The sequence below is a fragment of the Malania oleifera genome, chromosome 9 (genome assembly GCF_029873635.1).
Source record: "Malania oleifera isolate guangnan ecotype guangnan chromosome 9, ASM2987363v1, whole genome shotgun sequence".
In the NCBI taxonomy this organism is placed as follows: Eukaryota; Viridiplantae; Streptophyta; class Magnoliopsida; order Santalales; family Ximeniaceae; genus Malania; species Malania oleifera.
Window position 1 is genome coordinate 29009829 of NC_080425.1, and position 25796 is coordinate 29035624.

General features: G+C 36.4%; 1 protein-coding gene across 3 annotated transcripts in view; it reads left to right on the forward strand.

The window, feature by feature from the left end:
* LOC131164554 (serine/threonine-protein kinase TOR) overlaps positions 1–25796 on the forward strand; it is a 134696-nt gene that overhangs the window by 66049 nt on the left and 42851 nt on the right. For all 3 annotated transcript variants that reach the window (XM_058121828.1, XM_058121830.1, XM_058121829.1), the window contains exons 20-35: positions 2562–2660; positions 2753–2851; positions 2958–3120; positions 3187–3311; positions 3448–3500; positions 10840–10963; positions 11391–11576; positions 12997–13149; positions 13222–13374; positions 19070–19141; positions 19254–19388; positions 19518–19579; positions 19737–19834; positions 22720–22829; positions 22910–23083; positions 23172–23237. In XM_058121828.1, coding sequence (XP_057977811.1) covers positions 2562–2660; positions 2753–2851; positions 2958–3120; positions 3187–3311; positions 3448–3500; positions 10840–10963; positions 11391–11576; positions 12997–13149; positions 13222–13374; positions 19070–19141; positions 19254–19388; positions 19518–19579; positions 19737–19834; positions 22720–22829; positions 22910–23083; positions 23172–23237 — 1872 coding nt within the window. The remainder of the gene's footprint in view (positions 1–2561; positions 2661–2752; positions 2852–2957; positions 3121–3186; positions 3312–3447; positions 3501–10839; positions 10964–11390; positions 11577–12996; positions 13150–13221; positions 13375–19069; positions 19142–19253; positions 19389–19517; positions 19580–19736; positions 19835–22719; positions 22830–22909; positions 23084–23171; positions 23238–25796) is intronic.

A 25796-nucleotide genomic window follows, 5' to 3' on the forward strand; every position in this document is an offset into this window, starting at 1 on the left:
CGCCCTAAACAGGGACATACGGGTGTAAAACATACATAATAATGATGTAAATGTCGCAGAAAAACATAAACATCCATTGAGATTTCTACTAGACTTATACCAGAGTTCACTAATACATCCATAATTTACATATTTCGGACTTAGAACAATTCTCATTATTACAACCCTCCAAAAAGGAACTTCATCTAAGATTTACTACATGATTCAGATGCTTACGTAAGCTATTCAAAAACAATCTCCCAGTCCTTTTAGCTATTAGGATTGACGCACTGATGGACTTGCAATAAAGGTTGTATGATAGGGTGAGACACCTCTCACTAAGGAAGAAGGAGTTACAACAGTGTGTGACTGCATACATGCTTATTTTCATTCAGCATCTGGAATATAAATCAAATATTTTCAATACAGTAATGCATCAGCTATATCATTATTCATATTACAAAATTCCCACATCTGTCTTTTGAACATTTAATGATTTATCAGATGACCAACAGCAAAATATCCCTATAACCAGCTTTACCCCGTGGCCCGGGTTGTGCACTGATACTCGTCCAATGCCTTGTTCATGCAGGCACTGTCGAGTACCTACTTACGATCCGACTGCCTCCATTGGCCCAATATCAGCCAATGGTTTCACCCTGCTAGCCGACCATCTTGGTACACACATCGTTTAATACGTGTGGTTGCACGTGTACATCTAGCTACGATATCACGCCGTATCATATAACAGTAGTTTATTTCAACTCTGCAAAGAAAGTATTTTTCAACCCTATATCAATAGCATAGAAAAAATCCCAGCGGGTTCAAACCGGCGTCTTTCCACTTAGTCTACCCCTCTTTGTTTACTGATGCGGCTCGGTGTATCACTAGCCTCTGTTTATCACATTGTCAATATAACAAATTGAAATTTCATTCCTATATTCTATATCAATAGTATAGAAAATACTTTCATTTCCATTTCAACACATATCCCACAAGTTTGATACAAAAACCCGCTAAATGATAGAAATTCAATATACTTAGTTTAACTGAATAAATAAAGGATTCGAGCCTCTCCTACTATAGAATAAACATAAATAAACAATATTTGTAAAATTTGGAGATCACACGTCGAAATCCTCGTTTTTACCAAAAACCGTAAAATCGTCAAACCGACATTTCTACTTGGTAGAATTTCACAAATAAGCAGTTAAATCATACATAATAACATAAACTAGCTTTTTAGCAGTTTAGTTTTCCAAAATAGCTGTTGTAATCAAATTCCCCTTACCTTATACTCGAAATGAAACTTTGTACGAAAAAGGTCCAAAACGACAACTTGAGATCCCGAAAACCTAAAATCACAGAACATAACCTTACTATGTTTTCTACTGCTATCCAAATATCCAATCAAAATTAGGATCAGATTCCTACCTCGATTCTTGGGAAAACCCGAAACTCTCCAAAATGACGATCCGATCGACTAAAAGTGTAGAGTTTCCTCTTCTGATCCACACAGTACCCTTCGTTTTTGGAAACGGACGACGAACGGCGAAGGATCTTAGAGAGAGAGAGAGAGAAAATGGGAGAGAGAGAAAGAGAATAAGAGAGAGAGAGTGAGAATAAGAGAATTTATAGAATAAATCCTAACTTAGCCCTTAAGTAATTTAAATAAATATCTCCTCCAAGATATTTATATATAAATATCTCAAAATATCTCTTTTCAAAATATCTTTTCCAAAATATCTCTTTATTATTTATTTATTTAATTTAATTAATTAATTAATTTATTTTATTATTATTATTATTTTTTTCTCGGGGTTGGGTTACTACAAGAGATGTTCTGGAACACACACAGATAAGGGATCTCCCCCTCCTTCTCCAAGCTCAGATCGACTGATTTACCATTGATCTGCACCGAGCGCCTTAACATCTACTATTCGCGCGGCAATGTTGGATTTCAAGTGAGGATGCGAGAGTTGTTTTTGTGAGAGACAGAGAAATCCATTCACATGAGAACAGAGTTCTCTTATATCCTTTTTATTGCAAGGGAGAGAAGATGCTTTGAGTTCAAGTGTTCGACCCTTCGGCAGAGAAGAGGCTTCGAGCCGTCAAAGAACCTAAGATTGTTATCGAATGTCTAGGAGGCTAAAATATCTGTGACTGGAGGCTAGGAGGGATGTTTGAAGTCTGAGATGTTTGGCGACTGGAGGCTTGGACGAAGTCTGTCTCGAGAGCTAGGGTTTAGGTGGTAGGAGACAGCTTCAAGTTTTACCTCCATACAGGAGAATAGGGATTATTAGGGGAACGAAGCAATATCTTTTAAGAGACGGAGATTCATTAGGAGGATTTCTTTTTGTCCATTTTGTTTGTTCTTTCTCCTTTGATGAACTATCTTCTTCCTTCATCAAAAAGAATACTTAGAACATTATAGTGCACTAGATGTCGATGAACTATGATTTTTCATTTCCCTAATTTTTTTTGACTGTTATGTTTTATTTTATTTTATTTTTAAAATTGATCGAGGTGCTGCTTCTTTTATGCTTTAATGAACTGAGAACTATAATCCATTTTACATATAGGTTTTGCCTGATCTTTTTCACACCGTTCGAACATGCGAAGATGGTCTCAAGGAATTTATAACATGGAAACTTGGAACTTTGGTGTCAATTGTGCACCAGGTATATTTGGATGAAATAGGATTTTTTTTACAGATACTTACTATGACTGCTGGTGCCTTCTTGGACATAAGCATTTGGGTTTGGCTATGCAGCATATTCGTAAATATTTGCCAGAGTTGCTGACTCTTATTTCAGAATTATGGTCATCGTTCAGTTTGCCTGCTACCAATCGTCCTGTACATGGCTTACCTGTAAGTGTGTGCTTTTCCTGGTACAATCACCTGCATGTCATTTTGAAAGGTTGATTGTATACAGTTGGAAATATCCTTATCACTTTTGGTCTACTTTTTGCCTCAGATTCTTCATCTGGTGGAACAGCTATGCTTAGCACTGAATGATGAATTTAGAAAATATCTACCTGATATTCTTCCATGTTGTATTCAAGTTCTGAGTGATGCTGAACGGTGTAATGACTACACTTATGTTCTAGATATTCTTCACACCCTTGAAGTGTTTGGTGGTTAGTATGAAATTTCTTAAATTTGCCCACATGGAATGGAACTACTTATAACAGTTTTCTGTGCAGGGACATTGGATGAGCACATGCACCTACTTCTTCCTGCACTAATCAGATTGTTTAAAGTAGATGCTTTGGTTAACATAAGGCGTGCCGCTATCAAAACTCTTACACAGTTGATTCCTCGGGTGCAGGTCCGCAAGGGGGCAGCAGATCTTTATAAACTTGGAGAAAATCATTTATATACATATTTGAATCTTATTAATTTTATGTGCAGTTTGCCCTATTCTTAGTTCCTGATTCTCTCTCCCTCTCCCTCTCCCTCATCAGGTTATTGGTCACATATCAACTCTGGTGCATCACCTGAAACTAGTTTTGGATGGGTCAGTTCTTTTTTGCTCCCTCCCCCTCCCCCCCCTCCTTTTTAATTTCAAATTAAATAGGTTGTGGAAAATGCATTTGTTTGCGTGTATACGAGCATATGGATATAAAGTGTTGTTATTTTTCCTTAAAACACTTTATTTTTCTTTGGGACCGTTATCATTGTCAAAAATTATGACAATGAAAAGTAGAAATAAAAACTAAAGACCAAAAATTGAAACTAACAACCTATTTAGTTAATATTTGTAAAAATGAAATTAAATCAAAAACTTGATTAAGCAAATGCTCATTTTTATTCTTGAATTAAATAAATAATTAAAAAAATATGATTGAAATAATAAAAGGAAAAAATGATAAAAATTAAAAATACTATAATAAAAATAAAAAATTATTATAATTACATTACTTAGTTAGCATATTTTAAAATTCATTCTACAAGAACAATCTTGTTGTACATGACAATTGAAAATTAGTAAAAATATTTTGTATATGACATTTTTATTTTTTATTTTTTTTAAATTTAAAGATGTTTATTTTAATTATACTTGATTTCATATGATCATTTAATTTTGATTTTAATTTTAATTTAGAAGTATTTATGAAATGAATGATTAATCCAATATAAACAATAATTCTGGATATTATAATATTCTTGAAATAGGTTGCGAAAACAGCTGAAAACCATAAAATTTGGTTTCCAGTTTTTCTGCAAATGGCTGAAAACTAGTAACAGAAATAGAAAATAGAAAACAGAAAACAAATTTTATAATCTATTTGTTCACTATATACAAGCGAAAACAAGAAACAGAGAACAACAATGATACCTTTTGTTGTTAATATAAATTGTGGTAAATGCTATACGTGAACTTGCTATTTTAGTAATTATGTGGTGTGAGAGAGCAGTACGTAAAGCTCCAGGAAACTATTGCCAGAATTTTCTCTCCTCTTCTTTTATCCTCTTCTCTATCTCTAATTGTACAACATGGTATCAAAGCATTGATCTTCTTAAATTTTATTTTTAGGAGTTTAGATTTTGGACACTGTTTTTCTTTTTTATTATCTTTACCTAATCTGTTCTCAAATCTGGTTGTTTGGTTGTCTAGGAATCGTGTAGAGGCACTCTTCCTCTGGGTTAAGATTTGCAATCCTTGGTTGGATGATGTGTTCATGGTGTTTTGCTAATGTGAAGTGATATCACCTATTGATTCTAGTATATTGCTTTTATTGTTTTTGATGTTTCACTGGATGGTTGCAGCACGATGATGCTGTTTTGATACTTTGTGTTTTCATGATTGATTGCTTGTAATAGTGTTGGATCTAGAAGTTTTCTTCACTGGGGGCAATATATATATATTTTTGATAACAAAAGAAGATATCATTAATAGAAAGAGAATTTGCAAGAGGGAGAATGAGAGATCTCTCAAGACAAACTGAGGCACTCCAAGACTAAAAAAACCCATAAAAAATACCCAAGAAAAAAATCATGCTATCAATATGTTTCTCCAATCTCTTTGAAACTCCTGAAAGCTCGCCTCTTTAAAAAATCCATACCTGATGCACCATAAAGAGGCCAAATACTTTATTTTTTCCCATACCAGCATCTGGTTTAATTTTTCCCAAAAAAAATCTGACTATTATGTTCCATCTATATAAACCCCATAATACTGAGAAAAAGCTAGAGTCATAAAGTTGCCTTGTCCTTTCTTCAACCAAAGCCTGTGAAGGATATTTCTACAGTCTTCCACCAAGGGAGGACGAACCTAGCTTTCTCCCATAATGCCAAAAAGCATATTCCAAATACTCCAAGCAAATTCACATTGCAAAAGGGGGTGAGAAGTTGTCTTAGAGTTCTTGTAAAAGAGCACACATACATCGGGAGAGAGAGCCTTCATAGGTCTCCTAATTTGCAACAAGTTACTATTATTTATCTTATTAAGCACAACCAACCAAGTGATAGTCTTTATTTTAGGGGGAACCTTAGCCTTCCAAATAGTAGAGTGTGGTGAGAAAGAAGAGTTGGAACGAATAAAACATTCAAGAAAAGATTTCCAAGAAAACACACCTAACTAGTCCAAAGACTAAGAATGAACATCCCTCCTCGAAGAAAGGTTACTCCCACTTAATAAAGATAACAAAGATGACAATTCCACCTTCTCCTTATCGCTTTTAGATTTCCTAAAATGAAGATTCTAGGAAACCAAAGGACTACTCAATTCACCTACAAAATAAGAAATGACTTTATTTTGTTCAGAACTTAGATGAAAGAGACGAGGGAAAGAAGTAGAAAATGGTGCATTTCCTAGCCAAGGGGCTTTTCAAAAATAAGTAGTAGAACTCCTCCCCATCTCAAGTTTAGTGTGAGGGATGAAAGAAGGATAGATCTGACAAATGGATTTCCATGGACTCTCAAAAGAACATCTTAACATCCCAAATTTACTTCCTATTACTTTTTTCCAGAGGGACAATTGTTATAGAGGGAAGCGCCGTAGCCATTTAGCTAGAAGAGCGGTGTTTTTAGACACCCAACTTGCGAAGACCCAAACCCCCCCTCCCCCTTTTTTTTTTTGGATCTACAAACCACATCCCAACTCACTAAATGGTCCCTATGACTCCCTTTGCTGGACCACAAAAACTCCTTGACAATCCCCTAAAGCTTGCAAGCAATCCCTCTTAAAGACAGACAGGAAATATAACAAGATGCTAGCAAGACAAGCATGAATCAAAGTAATTCTAGCCCCAAGAGAGAAGAGGACTCCCTTCCAACCATCTAATCTCTTTTTCATCCTTTCCAATATCAGGTTCCAAAAAAAATCCAGCTCTTGGGTTACCCCCCGAAAGGGACACCCAAGTATGTCAAAGGCCAATCCAAAATACCACACCCCACTTTGTTAGCCTGCTCCTTGACATGCTCGACTGGTACATTCATAGACGCTAAACCACTCTTTCCCATATTGATTTTGAGCCTAGAATCCTCTCAAAAATATGAAGAATACCAAAAATACTCCCAAAAGGAAGACTATGATCATCTACAAAGAAGATGGTGTCATCAGCAAACTGGAGGTGCGAAACAGCCACGCACTCTCTCCCCACTTCTAGACCTCCAACCAAACCCTCACCACTGCCGTATCCACCAACCTACTCAAAACATTTGCTACAAGGACAAACAACACTGGGGGCAAAAAATATATAAATAATAAAATATGAATATTTTTTAAAAATATATTCTGAGCTAATAATCAAAATGCACATACATACTACTTTCACATTTAGCACTAGTAATAATTGTTTTAACATTCATTTACCAAAAAAAGTCAAAAGAAACACTTTCTACTTGTCATTTTAATTAATCTCCGATGTCTATTCGCATCTAACTGTTTTTTTCCCTAGCATTCGCAATGGAAGGGGCAAAAATATAAATAGCATTCAAGGTAGCCATTATGTTGTTCCTTGTGCTTGCACTAAAGGAAACAAAAGCATAAATAAGTAAATAAAGGAAGATTCCTCCAAACACCTACAATTGTTCGCTGTGAGTATTTATATTTTGGAACCTTTGAGTGATATATTTGTTATGAACATCCTTGAACACATATTTTTCAATATTTGTAGCCATACAATCATTTTACCATTCTTCTCTCATTTGAACCTACTCTTTAGAATGTTCATGGCAAAGAATGCTTTTTCTGCACGTGTAGCTGCAACTATTAATTTCAAAGTTAATTTCAGAGGTAAAAACACCAAAGGATACACCACATGATTTTTTGTCTTAGCAAGTTTCTAGAAAGATGTCAAGACCCATAAGCTCCAATGAGAAAACCATATTGAAAAAAATTAGCAATTCAGAGTAATTTTTACTTATCAAAAGCAATAAATGAATCTAGTGTATTCAAGCATGCCACATAGGCCACCCTTGAGCTACAAAGTATCTTCTGTGTTTGGTCTGGAAATTTGTGAATGTTGTAGAAAGAAGAAACATCACAAAGAAAAGATTCCCATTGTTCATTTGTCATCATTTGTAACTGTTTGATTATTTGAACCAATGCCTCAGCATGATGATATCTTAATCTTTTCTTTCATTGATTGAGACAAGCCATTCGTAAGCCTTGATATATTTCCGATCAAGTGCAAGTTAAATGCTAACTAAAAAGATTGCACTGAAATCAACGTGGCATTTGCTTCATCTCTTTGTTCAAAGCTAGTTACTTCTTCTTCAACAACTTCAAGAACATTGCAAGAAACATAATGGACCAAGTAATTAGTGTATGATAATGTAAGTCCAGCATGTATCACATGCCCATCTAAGAACGATCTCTTGGTTCACACCACACCAACTAGGAAATTTTCCATTTTCCAATGCATTAGTAACCTTACTAGCTTGAGTTTCTCGAAGAATATTTCACTGATTGCATGAGGCACCGACCACATTAGTGGTATTGGTAACAAAGTTAAAAGGCATTGCAATTTCAACTTGCTTTTTTGTAACTAGTACAAAAAGTGCTAGTTGATGCTGATGAGAAAAACAATGAACATAAATGTCAGATTCATTTTATTCGATGTTGAAACTCTCAAAACTGTTGAATTCCCCTTGCACGTTACTTGCTCCATTGTAAACTTGTCCATGCAGTCTAGATAAATTCAATCCATATCCTGAGATAGGGACTCAATAGCTTTAAACAACATAGCAGTTTTATCTAAAGCATAAAGTGTTCAAAGATACATCCATCCCTATTCACACGGTGCAAAACAAGAACTATTCACTCTTTGACTTAAATGTTATAGGCTTCATCAATTAAAATTGTAAATAACTCATATCATTAATAGTGGAGCAAATGGTCTTACTAGCAGCAACACTTGCAAGATGTTTCTGGATTTAGGTGAAACTAGCTTGAGATCTCTTTATGCATTTTTGAATACTTTATTAATAACCTCATAGTGATAAGTTGAAGTTTGAGAAATTTTTGTTGATTACTTGAATTCTTGAATAGATCGTTACCCCAAAATGCTAACCCTTGATGTAGATAAAGTGAACACAATCAATTGTTGTATTCAAGTGGATTCTATATTCTTGTTTGGCTTGGTAAAAGCTTGTTTGGGCTTGTTTATTTTCTTAATGAGTGATTCCCAAGCCCATTTTTCAAGCTCGTTTACTAAACGAGCCAAGCTTGAACATAGACGGGCTCGGCTCATTTCTGCTCGTGAGCAGCTCGATTATGAGCTCAACTAGGCTTGATAATGGGCTCAACTTTAGTTGGGTACTCAACAAATATTTATTTATTTAACTTGTTATTTTAGCTTGACTTCATATATATATAAATTAATAAAATAGTATTAATTTGTTAACACATGGAGACTTGTATAAAAAGAGGGAAGACCAAGGAAGAGTTTGATCTTCCAATGTGGCAATGGAAGGAGCTCAAATGTTACATTCCACATTTTCACCTAGACAACGAGTCAGAGCAGCTGGTGTTGGCTGGTGATGGAGTTGCTGTGGTGGCACTGGTGGAACAGCATTTGGAGCAAGGTTGTTGCCATTCTTCTGCCGGAGAGGTGACATTGGAGGAGGGTTCTTTCAGCTGTTGAAGTCCAGTGTGGATGAGAGGAGAGCCAATGGGTTTTAGCAATGAAACGAACTTGTGGCTGAAGTCTCCAAATCATGAAAAGTATTTCCATCAGAAGGCAGCTCCAGGAGTTGACAATGTTAAACGACAATAAAATGTAGTCTTAAACTGTTGATTTATTTCAATGCCTCACACACACATTTGTGATTGAACAAAATCATTGAATAGGTCACTTTCATCATTCTGGGAATGATTTATTTTATAGCAGTCATAGGTTTTTTGTATTGATTGTGAATCTTTTAGAAGGTTGTAGGTGCAGGACCAAAAATTGTCATACAACCCTAAGCACTCAATTTCAATTCATATTATTGACTACTAGAATCTCTTAAAATTTTATATTTATAGGACGAACAGGCTTGGGGATCATCAGGTCTTAAATTTCAATTTCAACTAAAATTTTGAAGCTCCAAAAGTATGAAAATGTCAAAGGAAATTTTGATTTTGATGTCAATTTCGATTTAAAAAAGACAATGGTAATTAGTACTAAAGCATGGAATTCTTTTATGAAACTTTGAAAATGATTAATGTACATAATAATGTAAGTTTTAGGACTAATATATTATAAATTAAATGCATCAATGTTGTGTATAAGTTGCAATAGCTGTAAGATAATATGTGCCTTAAACGTATTCATGATATAATGTGTATTAAACATATAAAGCTAATATAAATGAAATTCATAAATCAATTAAATGTTTTTTATTTTAGAAATCAAGATAATTTATACATGAATGATTAAATAAAATGTTGTTGTAAGTTTAATTTTTCATATAATTTCAAAAGTCCTTGTAATATTCTTTTGTTTCAATTAAAAAAAAAAGATATATTTAGATAGAAAGTTCACTTTGCATCTAAATCTCATATAGAATTTTAAGGAAATTTCATTCTATAGTTAAAATTTTAAAGTTTCATAGAGATATCGAGATTTCGATAAATTTTGGATGATTCATTGAAATTTTGATGGAAATTGTGCAAGATGGAAATTTACTGCCATTTCGATCTTCGAGGATGATGGAAAGTGGAAATTTCGATGAAAATTTTGACAATTTCGTGAAAATTTAAGACCATGGGGGAGCATGAAAATGAGATGAGGAAACCTGATACTACTTACCTGATGTATAGATTCCTGGAATTTATTAATTTAGGAGCTAATATAACACTAGAAGATATCAAAATATTTTGGGAGAGGGGCTGTTATGGAGCCCAAGGCACAAAGCTCTTGAGTATGTCTTAATCTTGCTCTTACTTGACCTCTTGATGTTCTTCATATGTTGTTCCGCCTGTGTGCTGGCTGCAATCACATTTGAGTTGTTCGTCATAAATGGAATTTCATCATGCTGCGTGTTTATGCTTGTGATGTGGTTATGGTTGATGATCTGATTTTTTTTGGTGATTCTACTTTTAAATCCAATCTGGTAGTCACTAATAGATTAATGATTCTTGCTTTTGGTGCCTTGTTATTTTTGTCCACTGCAAATTATGTGCATCTATGATGTGCTTGTTCATTATTGATATTCTCCAAGCTTTCTAAAAAGGTCAAATGTGTGGATATTGTTTGGACTCTTCTTGAGATTCAAGAAGAATTTCTTTTCCTTCCTGCATTGCGCAATTACTACTCTTCCTCTTCTCCCCCTTTAACCCTCTTTCTTTCCTTCCCCTCCTTTTGAACTTCTAATTTTGTGCCTATACAATTTTTAAATAAAGTTTGTAAGCTTTTTATGTGCAGAAAGAGTGATGAGCTTAGAAAGGATGCTGTTGATGCGCTTTGTTGCCTTGCTCATGCCCTGGGAGAAGATTTCACCATTTTTATCCCGTCAATCCACAAACTAATGTTGAAACATCACCTGCGGGTCTGCTTTCTTACTTGATTATTGGGATTCTCAATCTTTGTTTTATGTTTAGGCTTTGTTTATTGTGTAGAAAACAACATTCTAGGAACAAATGTCATTTTGCATTTCTAGGTCTCATGTCCTCGAGAATATTTCAGTTAAAGAAAAATATGACTTGGTGAACAGGAAAAAGACCTCATACAGCAGGAAAAAACAGCCTGTGCAGGGTGGAATTCGCATTTTAGATTCGATAATTATTATTCCACCATGAAACAACTATGATAACATTTATTGTATTTTCTCCAAGCAAATAAAAATTTGCTTCCAGGAATATAGTGTCTGTAGGAAGTATTTTCTGTTTGGTGATTTTGATAAACCAAATAGAGCCTCAATAAACTTCTAGTTTTGGTGACTTTTATCTAGCTAAAAAGGAGCTTCTATTTTTCAGCATATGGATTTTGAAGAAATTGAAGGGCGCTTACAGAGGCGTGAGCCGCTTATCTTGGGAAGCAGGACTATCCAAAAATTAAGCAGAGAGTATCTGGTGGAGGTTATTAGCGACCCATTAAATGATTTTGAGAATGACCCCTATGAGGATGGGTCTGATTCTCAGAGACAGCTTAAAAGCCACCGGGTTTGTCCTCTTCTGTTGAATGCTTCCTTCTTTATTATGGGATATAGAATTTTTTTTATTTGGGAAAATTGCATTTTGCACCCAGAATTATGAGGTCAATTGCTCTATAAGCCCTAATTTTCTAAGTAGAGCATACCACTTCCCGGAATAATGTCATTGGAGCTTATAATACTGCCGTTGTTTAGATTGGTTATCCATTTGACTTAAATTATTTCTCTCCTCTGCTTTGCACAATTTCTCCAAGTTAACTTTTATGCCATCTTAACTATTTTTTGATAGCAATTCAAAAAGATTCTGCATTTCTACTCAAGTCAAGTTGCCCCTTCAATTTAATTTTGTACAATTTATTATTTGGTTTGAAAAATGAATTAAGAATGATACGCTCAAATATTTTGTGGATTGTTGCCTAATTTAGGCTGTGGAGTGATATTTGGTCTACTTGAATAGGTTATGTGCTTCAACTAAAACTTTAGGGAAAGGCTTACAAATCTTTTGCATGATAAAATCTATTCAATCCCTTTACTTTCTAAAATGCTAGTTATCCTTTTGTGATGTCATAATTCCAAGACATATGCCATGCCGAGGTAGTGGCCCTAAAAGATACATCAGTACACGTGTACTGAATTTAGATTTAATTTTCTTCCTGCATGTGCTTCATTGCTTCAAACTTGACATGCAAAACATAATCTGCATTTCTTTGCCATCACTAAATCATTCACATGTTATATTTTTTGATTAGCTATTGTGGAAAATTAGAATATATGTTGTCTTGCCATAAGTATGGTTGTACAACTTGACTCATTGATTGGTGTGGTAAAATTTCCATATAAAACCATGGCATCTGATCAATCTTGATGACGATTTGTTAAATTTTTGGAAGCATCCAAATATGAAGCCTGTGTTCTATGCAAATATCTCTAATCAAATAAGCATCACAATAGAAGAAATACCAGAGAAGTAGGTACATGCTCACCCACATTCTTTGTTGGGTAGCCTTATTTTTATGTTTTCATTCTCGTCCTTTGAAAATAGAAGTACAGCATTATTCATAATACTGGTCATACTTTTGGTTCTTATTTTGAATCTGGGCCTTGAATTTTTCTTTTTCCTTGAGCATGGATTAATAGAGTGCTTGTCAACCACTTTTATCATTATGTGTCTGCTCACAATTCAGCAAGTAGTTCAAACTTATACTTGAGTAGTGCTGTGCTATGGTGGGTTCTGTCATAAGTCTTTCTAGGTATTGACTGTGGGCCCTAAACATGTGCATATGTGCTATAATGTTTTCTTTACTCTTAATTGTGCAGTAGTTGAGTTAGTCTAGTATGGGCTTAGATTTAGAACAAGAATGTGCCATGTTCTCTTTGTGGCGTCTGCTAGATATCTCCTTATTCAGTGAGTTACTGTGATTATTTTCAAGGTTAATGATATTCGATTACGGTCTGCTGGAGAGGCTTCCCAGCGTAGTACCAAGGAAGACTGGGCAGAATGGATGAGGCATTTTAGCATCCAACTTTTAAAAGAATCACCTTCTCCAGCTTTACGTACCTGTGCAAGGCTTGCTCAGTTACAGGTGTAACTTTCTTTTTCCACTTGTGTTCTTACTTATTTGTAGTTCAATGCTGATACTTGGGTTTTTTTCCAGCCTTTTGTTGGCCGGGAGTTGTTTGCAGCTGGCTTTGTTAGCTGTTGGGCACAACTGAATGAAAATAGTCAAAAAGAGTTAGTTCGGAGTTTGGAGTTAGCATTTTCATCTCCGAATATTCCTCCTGAAATTCTTGCAACACTTCTGAACTTGGTAAGGAGATTTGTAATCCCTTTCATTGTCCTGAAGGTGAAAAAGAGAAAGAAAAGGGATTCATATGGTATCCAGTGCAGGATGCTAGTATGATGTATTGAGTTGTTATATTCCCCTTGACATGTAGGCCACGTGCAAATATTTTGCCTAGGTTTTGTACAATTTAATTGTTGTGTTGTTAAAAAAAAAGCAATATGAGTGCAATTTCACTTTTAATTTTAAAGTATGATGATTTATTTAAATTCTGGAAAGCTGTGTTACTTGGCATGGAAAATGGTATTCCACTCTGAATTTTTCCTAATGTTTAAAGCTTTTGAATGCATTACAATGATGAGTGCCCTGATTTTGTTTTATGTGCATTCTTCTTGAATTCTTGACCTTTTCCTTGATGGATAAATTATGGATGTGGTGGGTTGAATGTTTTCCTTCTTTTTTATTCTGCTGTTACTATTCTGGACACATTCTTCCTCTTAATTATTATTTATTGACGTATTTTTGTTGCTGCTTTTTCAAATTATCTATACCATGTTGAGAGGCAAGAGAAAGGCAAGAAGAAAAAGTAAAATAACTGAATCAGAAACTGGTATTGTTTCTGGTGCAGTGGCATCTTCATTGACTAATCTTGTTGGAATGACTCTTTTAAGTTTTTGTGAGGCGAGAGTGAGGTGATAGAGGCCGAAGCATGATACTTGGAGCAGAAGCCACCGTTGTTTCTGGCACATGGCTTAATGCTAATCTTGTAGAAATATTCTGGTCTGTAATGACGTGGAAGGAAGCTATGTGAGTCTTTAATCATGATGTCTTCTACAATTTTTTTAAAGCAGAAAGGAAGATTTTTAACTTATAGAATTTGAAGTATGGTTCTGTTCATTTGTCAGAGTTTGCAGGGATGTGTACTTATTACTTGTTTTTGGATCTTGAGTGACTCCAATGATTGCTAAATAGATTGATGAGTTTTGCTCTGGACTTTGTGAATTGAGTTAGACTAGGGTTCAGGGGAAACAGTTTTACCGATGGTTGCTGAATAAATTGATGAGTTTTGGTCTGGACTTCGTGAATTGAATTAGACTAGGGTTCATGGGAAACAGTTTTAAGGAAAGAAGTTTTTCTAGCCCCAACTTATGTTCAAGCATGGGGGTCGGTTCTCGTGCCTTTAAAAAGTGCAGGAAAAAAGGGGCTATGAATTTTTTCAGGATTCCATAAATAAATGTAGTGGCAGGTTGGTGAAATTTTTGGAAAGCTTTGGGAGATGTTTCTAGTCGTAGGGGAGTGCAGGTGAGGAGAAATCAAGGGGAAGGTTCCTTCTGTCATAATTGTGGCTCAAGGAACATTGGCAGCTGTGAGGAATGGAGAAGGCGTAGTGTGTTCCAGCGCCCATCTTACGCCAATGCTCTTTGCAAACTTGCTGTGAAGGATTTTAGGTTTCTGGTGAGGGTTCATTTGGATACGGTGGTTGGGATGGCATGTCGAGATTTTAGGGGAGAACTCAGGGAGAAATTCGGATTTGATGGGGGAGAATCAACGCACAAGAGAGGATATGGTGGGAATTTAAGTTAGAGGGGATTTGGGGTCTTCAAATCTTGGGCAGATTTGGAATGGGAATAAGTTATGGGTGGCAAAACAGAATTTAAGGGAGTTGAATGAGCCCATTTTGGAAGAACACAAAATCTGGGCTGTGAATGGGCATGATGGGCTTAGAAGTTAGAACAAACTAATAATGGATTGAGCGTTAAGGGGGATAGCGGATCAGATAAGGAGGGAGTTGTTGGAGTTGAAAATAGGATGCAGATGGGTTGGCTGATTTAAAGGTTGATAGGTAGGGTAATCTAATGTGTCTGCCTCTAGAAATTATGTGGGTAATGCGGTCACTATGTTGAATAAGGAAAACTATGCGGGTAATGCGGTCAAATTCTCAAAAAATGTTATTCTACCTATTCCTAATATGCTGTAAATTACTGCAATGATTTGTGCCAAAGGGAGGAATCTGATAAGAGGAAAATCTTAGCCATCAACTCATTGGAGAGTGAAAGGGACAACTGTGACCTTCAAGAACTCCTTGAGGGAATGGATATTTAGTGAGTTCTATATGGAAGGAATTAAAGGTTGTTGTTACTCCTAGGACCTATGAGAGGAGGACAAAGAAGATGCAAAAGGAGTTGTTGGATAAGTGGCAAAATCTGATCGAATGGATAAGGTGATGGTGGTGGTTTAGGATTTCCTGTGAGTGGATGTTCAAAGAAGAAGATGGTATCGCTTGGGCTTGAGAATGTGGGCGCTCTAAGCCATGTACTGTTGATTTGTTGTGAATTGGATCTTGTCAGGATTTTGGGCCTAAGAATGATGGGCTTCATAGCAGTGGTCCTGTTGGGAATGGGAAACATTTGGTTTAAAAATTTCAATTGACTTAGCCTAGTTGGTGTATTTTTGTGGCCTTTATACTGAAGGGGCTAAGGTGAAACTAGGTACCTTCTGAGGTGGCTTTTTTTGAAGGTGGAGAATTGGGTTACAGGATGAAGGGGTTTCACACTTTGATGTTATGGATGCTATGCAAATGGAGAAGAGGAAACACTGTAATTTGGCCATTTCTTATTCAATGAGGTAGGTTTTCTGGAACTTTCTTTTCTAAATTCAGAATGTTGGAACGATAGGAGCAGTGGCTAAACAACCTGTTATTGGTTCAATGCTGATAAATTAAGTATTAATTAATACCGATTATAATGATCATGTTGTGGAGTTGCCTGATAATTTTTATGATGAACTGGTTAAGATTACTTAGCTGGAGCAGGAGTTGCAATCAGATGAAGGTCATAATAAGTAAAGTCTTAGCAATGGATTGTGCCCAGAGGTGCTGGGTATTGTTGGAGAATATAAGGATGGCAAAGATTGTAAAAAGGCAGTCGGTTTGAAGGTTTGTCAGTGTCGATCTGTGAGAAAGGAAGGGAAAGATTTGAATGCTTGCTTCTTAACAATTATATGAATTCAAATATCTAGGGAGGAAAAAATAGATGTTGCTGGATAGAGGTGTCTCAGAACTGTCTAGGTCTAACCTAGATAAAGGAGGAAATTAATTTCAGAAGGATAAAAAGAAATTGGGGGTTATTTTGGAAGAGAATAGTGAGTATGATAGTGATTTTTCTTGTGATATTAGTCTTTTGTTAGATAAGTTCTGCAAAAATTTGGATTATATTTCTGAGTCTTCTGATGCTTTTGGGGATAGTTCTTATGTGGCCCCATCCCATGCTTGAATGTCTGGATGTTTCTATCTTTGAGCAGGGAGGTTTGGGTGTAGACTTGGCTGTGGCTAATCAATAGGGATGGCTTATTACCTACTCTAGTGGAGTAGATTAGTGTGCTGGAAGTTGGTTCTCCCAAAATTCTGGAAGATGTTGGAGTGTGGCTGACTGTTCCTGGAGGGAATGAAGTTTGTTTGTAGGGGGCTAATGGGGAAGCTGCTACTGGTTCAGCAGGATCTATCAAGTTTTCAGAGTTCCATCTATTATGAAGGGCTCAAAGAGGGGCTTTCCTTTGAGCCCTTCCCAATTTTTGTTTTGTTTTTATTTTTTATTTTTTTTTGTTTGCTGTTTTTCCTGATTTGTATGATCTTTTGTCCTTACCTAGATTGTAATTCTCACCTCTCTCTCTCTCTCTCTCTTGATATTTCTTTTGAGATAAAAGGTATATTCATTTGGAACACCATTAGCACACAGAGATGTTGGAAGAACAGGCCTTGGTAAGCAGTAATTTGGAGCTGTGTTATATTTTGATACCTTGTAGACGGTAATGAAATGCTTTGGATTTTGTGATGCAGCTGAATGGTTGATCCATTATGAAAATTGTGCATGTGAATTCTAAATTGTTGTAGAGTATTAAGACAAGCAACACTGGCTTCGGATTGTGAGTCACTTTTAGTTTGATTTACACTAAGAGTAAGGAATAAGCTGAAGTATGCAAGGTTGCAGAAATTAGTGTGTTGCACTTCAATATGAAGTTGAAGTTTGAGGGATGCGACTAGAAGACTTGCCAAGAAATAGAGGATGGTTTTAACCCAGTTAACCTTGATTACCTTTTTTGAAGAAAATGATCTATTGGCTTTATGGTTGAAGGGAAGGGAGGTAGATGCACATAAAGTTCTGTTGGGTTACAAATTGTCGATGATGACAATGATGATGCTTGTATTCTTTTTCTTGCTGCATCTCAGCAACAATGACCTCAACCCACCCATTGAGAAGAAAATTGTAGTTCTCCAACCTAGGCTCATGAGGAGATTGTTGTTTGAATTGCCATGTTGTGATTATGTTTGTCTTGGGTATAGCGGTAGCTGGTAGTGGTGTTCATGGTCGTGTCAAGTTAAGCTAGCCCAAACTGTTGGTGCTTTTAGTGGAAATATGGATTTGCATATCTTCCTGATGGTGGAAGTGTGTAAGAATAGCTAGTATCCATTCATAAATGAAATAAAATTTTAATTCAATAATGTAAAAAATGGATTACTTACAAATGTCTGATTACAAAGTTCAGAATTTGGCTTGCAGTATATACATAGGTTGATAATTTGATTCAATGGTTAATTTTATTAAGAACAGAGCATATAAAGAGTTATATAGTCATGTTAGGATAGCATGTACACAGCTGAATTTCATCCTGATACAAGAGCTAGAAAAGAAAAGCTCAAAAATCAAGCACAGGTCTGATCCTTAGTGGAACCCATCCAGATGTAGCAAGGTGAAATTAATATAGGTTATGAGCCTAATCAGATTGGATCAAAGTCGTATGTATTAATTACAGAAGATAGGGTTTTGCTTTATTCAAGTTGTCAAGAATCAAATGGAGTGTAATTTGAAGGTTTCTGGAGCAAATTAAGGCTTTTTGTCTAAAGAACACCTGATTTCAATTTTTAGCATGCGAGGATTAAGTCATGAGCAGCACTTAGCAGAGTTGTCTGAAGAGAACCTGATTTGCAATCCTTTAGAGTGGTGATCTTTTTCCCTTTTCTCCCTGCCTTGTCTGTGTTTTGTCTTCGACTCCTTGATCTTTTTTTCACTTTTTCCCCTGCCTTGTGCTTTGTTTTGTCTTTGATTCCCACCTGCACAGTATCAATTCCTGACTCAAATAAGAAGTTTGTGTAGCATGATAGTTTTGTGTAGCATGATAGTATCTGTTTTCTGCAACAGAAGAAGGGCTAAGAAATTTGCCTTAGAGGACTGTAATTGTTTTTACTAGTCTGGTAAAAATGACACTCTGAACACACTCAATGTCTTGAGGGATACAGGGGATTAACATATACAACTGATCGGTGATTTAAAAGATTGGGTTACTCCCTTACTGCCCCAATTAGAGAAAAAACTTTTATGCTGAGTTTGTGCCATTAAGTTAAACATTTTGACTTGAAGCCCTAAGAGTAATTCCCAAAAAGAACTATTGGTTGAAGGGTACAACCTTGTTAGTTCAATGTTTTATTGTTTACATTGGTGGCTTACCTAAATCATTCATTAAAAGAAACTGAACTCTCAACTGATCTGGTAATTATTATACTTATGTGGAGCCCTTAATATTTGCTTGCTTATCAGACTGGTGTGATATTTAAAATGATAGTAGAAACCGCAGAAACTGTGTCTTTTTCTGATGGCATTTTGTGCAAGTTCTATCACACATAACTCTTCTCATCATCATTGACGGTGTTGTAATTCATTTTATGCAGGCTGAATTCATGGAGCATGATGAGAAACCTCTTCCTATAGATATCCGCTTGCTTGGTGCTCTTGCTGAAAAAGTATGCTATCCTCTCAGGAGAAAATTTTACAGCCTCAATGCTTTTCTTGCACATCAAAGACTACATTTTGTTGTTTGACATTGTTTTACCCTTGATTTTTCCTTCATTCTAGTGCCGTGCATTTGCAAAAGCTCTGCACTATAAAGAAATGGAATTTGAAGGAGCTCGGTCAAAAAAGATGGATGCAAACCCTGTTGCTGTCGTTGAAGCTCTGATACATATAAATAATCAGTTACACCAGCATGAGGTCATTTTTTTTTGTCTAGAGAGTTGATTATGCTTACTGAATTTTATTATGTGGAGGTTATGATTTTTTCATTCATGCTCACATTTGATATCTACAACCTTAGTTTATTTCCAAAACTCTTTTTTTTAGGCTGCAGTTGGAATATTGACTTATGCGCAGCAACATTTGGATGTTCAATTGAAAGAGTCATGGTATTGTTGAGCTTTGAATGCTTTAATTATTATATTTCCTGTTCATGACATGAGTGGATGTAGGGTTTATGATTGCAGTTCAGCATATTCTGTTATCATGTGTCTTTTTTTTTGGTTTTTGTTGATGCAAGTGCTCACATGACTTGCACTTGTATAGGTATGAAAAACTGCAGCGGTGGGATGATGCGCTCAAGGCATACACTGCCAAAGCATCTCAAGCATCAAGTGCACACCTTGTTCTGGATGCTACATTAGGTCTGCTTATATTATTGTTTAAATTTATATGTTTCTATTGTTTCATGTAGTTCTTCCTTGCTCTTTCGTTTTGAGTTAAATTAATTCCGCATAAAACGCATTTTTTGGATAGAAAATGAAATTTGTTGGGAAGAGAACACAATCACAAAGAGGAGGACCAGGCATCCTCCAGGTAGAAAATTGAAGAAGAGGAAAGAGGAAGCAAAATGCATAGGAACAGAAATGAAACATTAAACAATAAGGTTAACACTTACAGTGCTGCTCAATCCAATTGGGCATCCTGAAAACAAATTCTTCTTGAAATGCCAGCTGAAAAAGATCATAGAGAAGCAAGAAAAAATCCTCTACCAAAGCAACTATAAAGGATAATATGAGTACTCTTTTCTAATCAAACTCCATATTACCACAAGGACTGCTCAATGCCATAGCCTGTTGGCATCCTTTCATTGACCATAGCCTCTAAGGGAGTCAACAAGAAAGGGTATATAGCTAATTCAATCACTTGAGGTTAATTGTATGTGAATCACTTAAGGTGGTGCCAGCTGTGCATAAGGAATCAAATGAGAGCAGTAAAGAGTTCTAATTAACAGGTCTCAACCTGCATTATATGAAAGGTGAATTAAGAAGGTTAGACTTTTCAATTAATTATGGCAGGCATTGTGGGAGCAAAAATGGTGGTGCAGAGAACCAAGTAAGGAGCGAAGGGATTTTATTTGTCTTAGAGTTGAGGAATGTGTCCTGGAATATGAGGGTTGAATGATGGGAAGAACATGTTTCTAATAAAAAATGTAAATCTTAACTGATCTGTCTCCAGAATGCATACCATATCTACCTTCCAACTGTTTAGATTTATATTTTCGATTACATGGCAGTCATACAGCTTTGATTACACTATATCCAGCTTTGATTACAGCGTCTGTATATCTCTGAACACAATTGTGATCTCATTCTTGATACTATAGATCTGCCCCACATCCTCCTTTAAGGTACCTCAAGATACGAACGCTAGCACCCTAGGGACTTGTTTGCGGAGAATGAAGAAATTTGCTGACAATACTTGTAAATATATATCTGGGCGAGTGGTTGTGAGATAATTAAACTTCCAGAAAGTCTTCACTATTGTTCACTGTTACTGAACACCTCATCCCATATGGCTGTGATTTGCTGTTAGGATTCATAGGTTTATCAACTAGTTTGGATCCCAACAATCCTCTCTCTTCTAAAAGGCCTAGAACAAACTTCATGTGACAAAGATGGTCCCATACAAGACTTTGATACTTCTATTCCCAAAAAAGTATTTCATCGGTGCCAAATCTTTAGTTTGAAACTTTGTAGAAAATGCTTTAGGTTCTGGATGCCTTGTTCATCATCACTAGTTATCACCATATCATTCACATATACAATGAGAAAAATCCTATGAGGGGCAGTATGGATATAGAATGTGAGTGATCTGTTGCACACCGCTTATGAAAAGTCTAGCACCATTGCACTGAACGTACAAAACCAACTCCAGTGGACTGCTTGATACTATATATGGATTTCTTGAGACTACAAACTAATGATGACTCCTCTTTAGCAACAAACCCGAGCCATTGCTCCTTATAGATTTCTTCGTAAAAATTGCAATGTAGGGAGAAATTCTACAAATAAATGATGTCAAGGCCAACGAAAAGTGTTGGCTAAGGAGATAAAAGGCCATAGGTTTGTAAGTTTAGCAATTGGAGAGAAGGTATTAGAAAAATTCAAACCATACGCTTGCCCTTTGACAATGAGGCGGGTCTTCAGACAGCCCACAGAACCATTGGGATTAACCTTCACGATGTGCTCCTAGCAACATCTGACCACAATATTATCACTGTAGAGCCCCCAAACTTCTCCCTAGTGGTTCCGATAATGTCAAAGTCATCCCCCACCATCCAACATGGGTTTCAAAACTTGCCAGCTCTATGATAAAATCTTCCCGCTTGGTGTGTTGAGTAGGACCATAAATGGAGGTAAACTACTACTCCCCTCAACCCTAATCTGAAGTTAGACAGACAAGGAGAAAGAACCTGAAATACTATCTTTGCACATAGCGAACCTAGTGTCCCACACCACTAATTAGGAAATTTATGATTATTACTAAGAGACAAATGAGTATGGAGTCTGGAAGACACCAAGCCCTCTTGAATAGCCTGACTGCAATCCCTTGGGCAGATTGGTAGCATGAATAATTCCTTACGCATAACTCTAGTAGAACTAGAAGCTTTTATGGAAAATTTGAAATAATGAACCTTCAAGGCATATTGTAATCCTTGATGAGCAGGTGCAGCGGTGCCTAGTGGATTGAGGAATCTGGTTGTCTGGTTCCTTAAATAATGTGTTCACCCCACTCAGAGTCTGTCATCCATTTTTGAAATGGTGCAGGCTGATTTGCCATTATGGACAACAAAGCTGTATGTTTTTTATTTATAATTTTTCAAAACACTTTCAGTGTTTTTGTTTTCTTTTTTTTTTTTTTTTTTCATGGGCTATTGTGTCACTTATGCTTGATAATTATTTAGAAACATGCAACTTAGACATTTTCTTTTGTTAAGGTCAAGTCATTTTTGGGTCCTATGCCTTGTGATAATGAGACATTCCTGTTGCAGTCTATAAAGATATGTGACATTCCATTCCCCATAATGACTTGCCCTGTGAAAATCTATTGGTATTGCGTTTTCAAGTTGTCTCATGCAATCAGACATCTGCTTCATTTTTCATGAGTATTGTGCCCTTCAAAAGTTCTCTTCTTTTAGGTTGAATGACACTCCTATGTTTTGGTGTTTTGAATTTTGATTTTACTTTTTCAAGTTTTCTTGTGCAAATCACACTGTATTTTCTTCATTTGTCTGTGCATTCTGCAGGGCGAATGCGATGCCTTGCTGCCTTGGCTCGCTGCGAAGAACTTAACAACCTGTGTAAGGAATATTGGACCCCAGCAGAGCAAGCTGCTCGATTGGAAATGGCACCAATGGTTTGTTAATGATTTTTCTTTCATATTTCACTCATTAGTCTTACTGCTTCAACTTCCATTTTACAATTTGTTTTTCTTAGGCTGCTAATGCTGCATGGAACATGGGAGAGTGGGATCAAATGGCAGAATATGTTTCTCGGTTGGACGACGGGGATGAAACCAAACTTCGAGGATTAGGAAACACTACTTCTAGTGGTGATGGAAGTAGTAATGGTACATTTCTCAGGGCTGTTTTATTGGTTCGTCGTGGGAAGGTAATTTGCTCCGATGTAGATTTACCTCTAGCCTTTGTTATGCTTATTATATTATATGGACTAAGCACTTATTTATGTGTTTATTTAGTATGATGAAGCGCGTGAGTTTGTTGAGAGAGCAAGGAAATGTTTGGCGACAGAGCTTGCTGCTTTGGTAAGCTTCTTCAATCCCTTATAAATGTGTGCATTGTATATGCTATGTTCTTAAGTTGAGTGCTTGCCTTGTATGATGAGTGCATATTTTCTTTGGATAACAATGACAACAAAAAACCAAGCCTTAACTCCCACTAGGCGGGGTTGGTTACATGAGTCCCTTTCCACCAATTTATACGATCATTGACAATTTTTCTGGCAAAATTTTAAGGCTATTAAATTCTTATTACATCATTTCAAGTTATTTTAGGTATACTCCTACCCCTTTCATTGCCCCTTACAGTATCGAGGTCACTCTCCTTACTACTGCTCTATTTGACCTATGTTGCAAATGCCCAAACCATCTGATTCCTCCCTTATCTTCTACAAGAACTATGTGTCCCGAATGTGGAGTTCACAATGGCCACATAGGGATCACCTGTGCCAAAATCCTCCTAAAGGACTGAAACTGGATGAAAATGTTGGAGGATTTGGCATAGATACTAGGTTTGGATATGGAAGGCAAGGTAGAGGAAGGGATTCATCAAGGTCAACAAAACTTAGGGAATCAAAGTAGTATGGTGTAGACTCAAAAAAGGTGACATCAGTAGAGATAAAGAATTGATGTAAAGTAGGACTATAACATCGATATCCCTTTTGAGTATAGGAATAGGTCAGGAAAATACATTTTATAGCATGGGGATCCAACTTATGCATTCTTGGAGATAACTGATGGACAAAGGACACAACCAAATATATGAGGAGGAAGGGAGAACAAAGGAGGCTTAGGCAAGTTGTGAGGGCAACATTATTTCAAAACACTTTGGGGACATTCATTTGATACAATAGGGTACGAGTGACTTCAAGAATATGCCTATTTTTTCGCTCTTCAACTCCATTTTGTTGAGTGTGGGCACGAGGGGATTGATGGATCGTACTAGAGTTAGTCACATAAGTACTGAATTGGGTATTGAAGTACTCCTTAGCATTATACTACAAAGTATCTTGATTGGCATATCAAATTGAGTCTTTATTTGGGAACAGGAAGCACAAAAGATATCTAACAACTCGAAATGATCTTTCATTAAATATAACCAAGTCATCTAGAGTAGCCATCAACAAATGTAGCAAAGTACCGAAACCCCAACTTTGATGTAACGTGACTGGGACCTCAAATATCAGAATGGACAAGCATGAAAGGACTCAATGTAGGAAGTAGTTGTTCTAACTTGTCCAAGGATGGATGGCCAAGGGGACAATGGATTTGAAGTGGTGTAGCTACGACTCTGCAGGCAATGGGTGGAGAAGGTGACTCAAAGTAGTAAAGCCCACAAGCCTAGTCCTGTGTCAATTGTGTTTCTCGTCTTCAGATCCTGAATAACCATAGAATCAGGAAGGAATGTGACAGAACAATTTAGTGACTTTGTAAACTTACTAACTAACATAAGATTGAAAGGAGATTTAGGAATGTATAAAGCAGAAGAAAGAGAGATAGAAGGTGTAGGACTTATTGTTCCTATTTCCTTAACAGCAATAGTGGACACAATGCACAACAAAGATTGGATCTTTGAGCAACAAAAACATGCCCAATGACTTGATATTTTGGTTTTTGGAAGGAATTAGAACTTTGAATAAAAAATTCCTTGGGAGCTGCACTGCCACGGACGAGGTGAACAAGTCACCAATGGATATAGCACTGTGACAGCCTCACAACTGAACATATGAATGTTGCCATGGCTCCAAAAAACTCACAAAGAAGCCTTCACAAATTTTGAATAGAATTTAATGGAATGCCACGAGTGCAGTCAAAAAAGGTTGAATTTTTTAGAAAAAAGCTAACCTAACAGATAGATAATATAATCTAGAGAAGGAATCATAGCATGGCAGAGGGAAAAAAAACAAAAGAAAAAAGTGGCTGGAAATTCACTCATGTGCCGCTGCATGGGGTTGGCTCTGATGGAATTTGGCTGGTGCATGGGGGCGCGTGGAGGGTCCTCCGGCGATGGGGTTTTGTGGGGTGAGTCGTCGCCGGGGGGGGGGGGGGGGTTTGTTTATTGGTGTATGGTTTTTTTTTTTTTTTTTTTTGTGAAATAATATGGGATGGAGTTGAATCTAGGAAGGACTGCCGCGGGAATGGTGTTTTGCGGTGCCAGCTGAGGAAAATAGGGTTTAGTTTGGATCTCGCTCTGATACCATGTTGAGTAATTGGGTAAAATTGAAGACCTAACTCAATGATAGGTCTCTCCATCTATTTATGATATATCACAATACCCTTATTGACTCACACTTATTACTAACAAAACTCTTAACTCATAATAATAATGCTAAAAGACTAAATAACCATTAACACTCTTAAAAGGAAATTTGATTAAATTCTTCATTAAGGATTGAAGAGGAGATGTGGTTTATTTACAGAAAACCATAACTGATCACATAAATAAGAACATTATAAACAGTCTTTAGAGTCATAAAAATTGCAGATGTAATTTCCGTGATGCTGCTGGCAATGCTGGAAGTGTTTTTATTTTATGGAAAGAAGTGATGGAATTATAGGATCTCCTGTCTGTTTAGAAACTGGAGA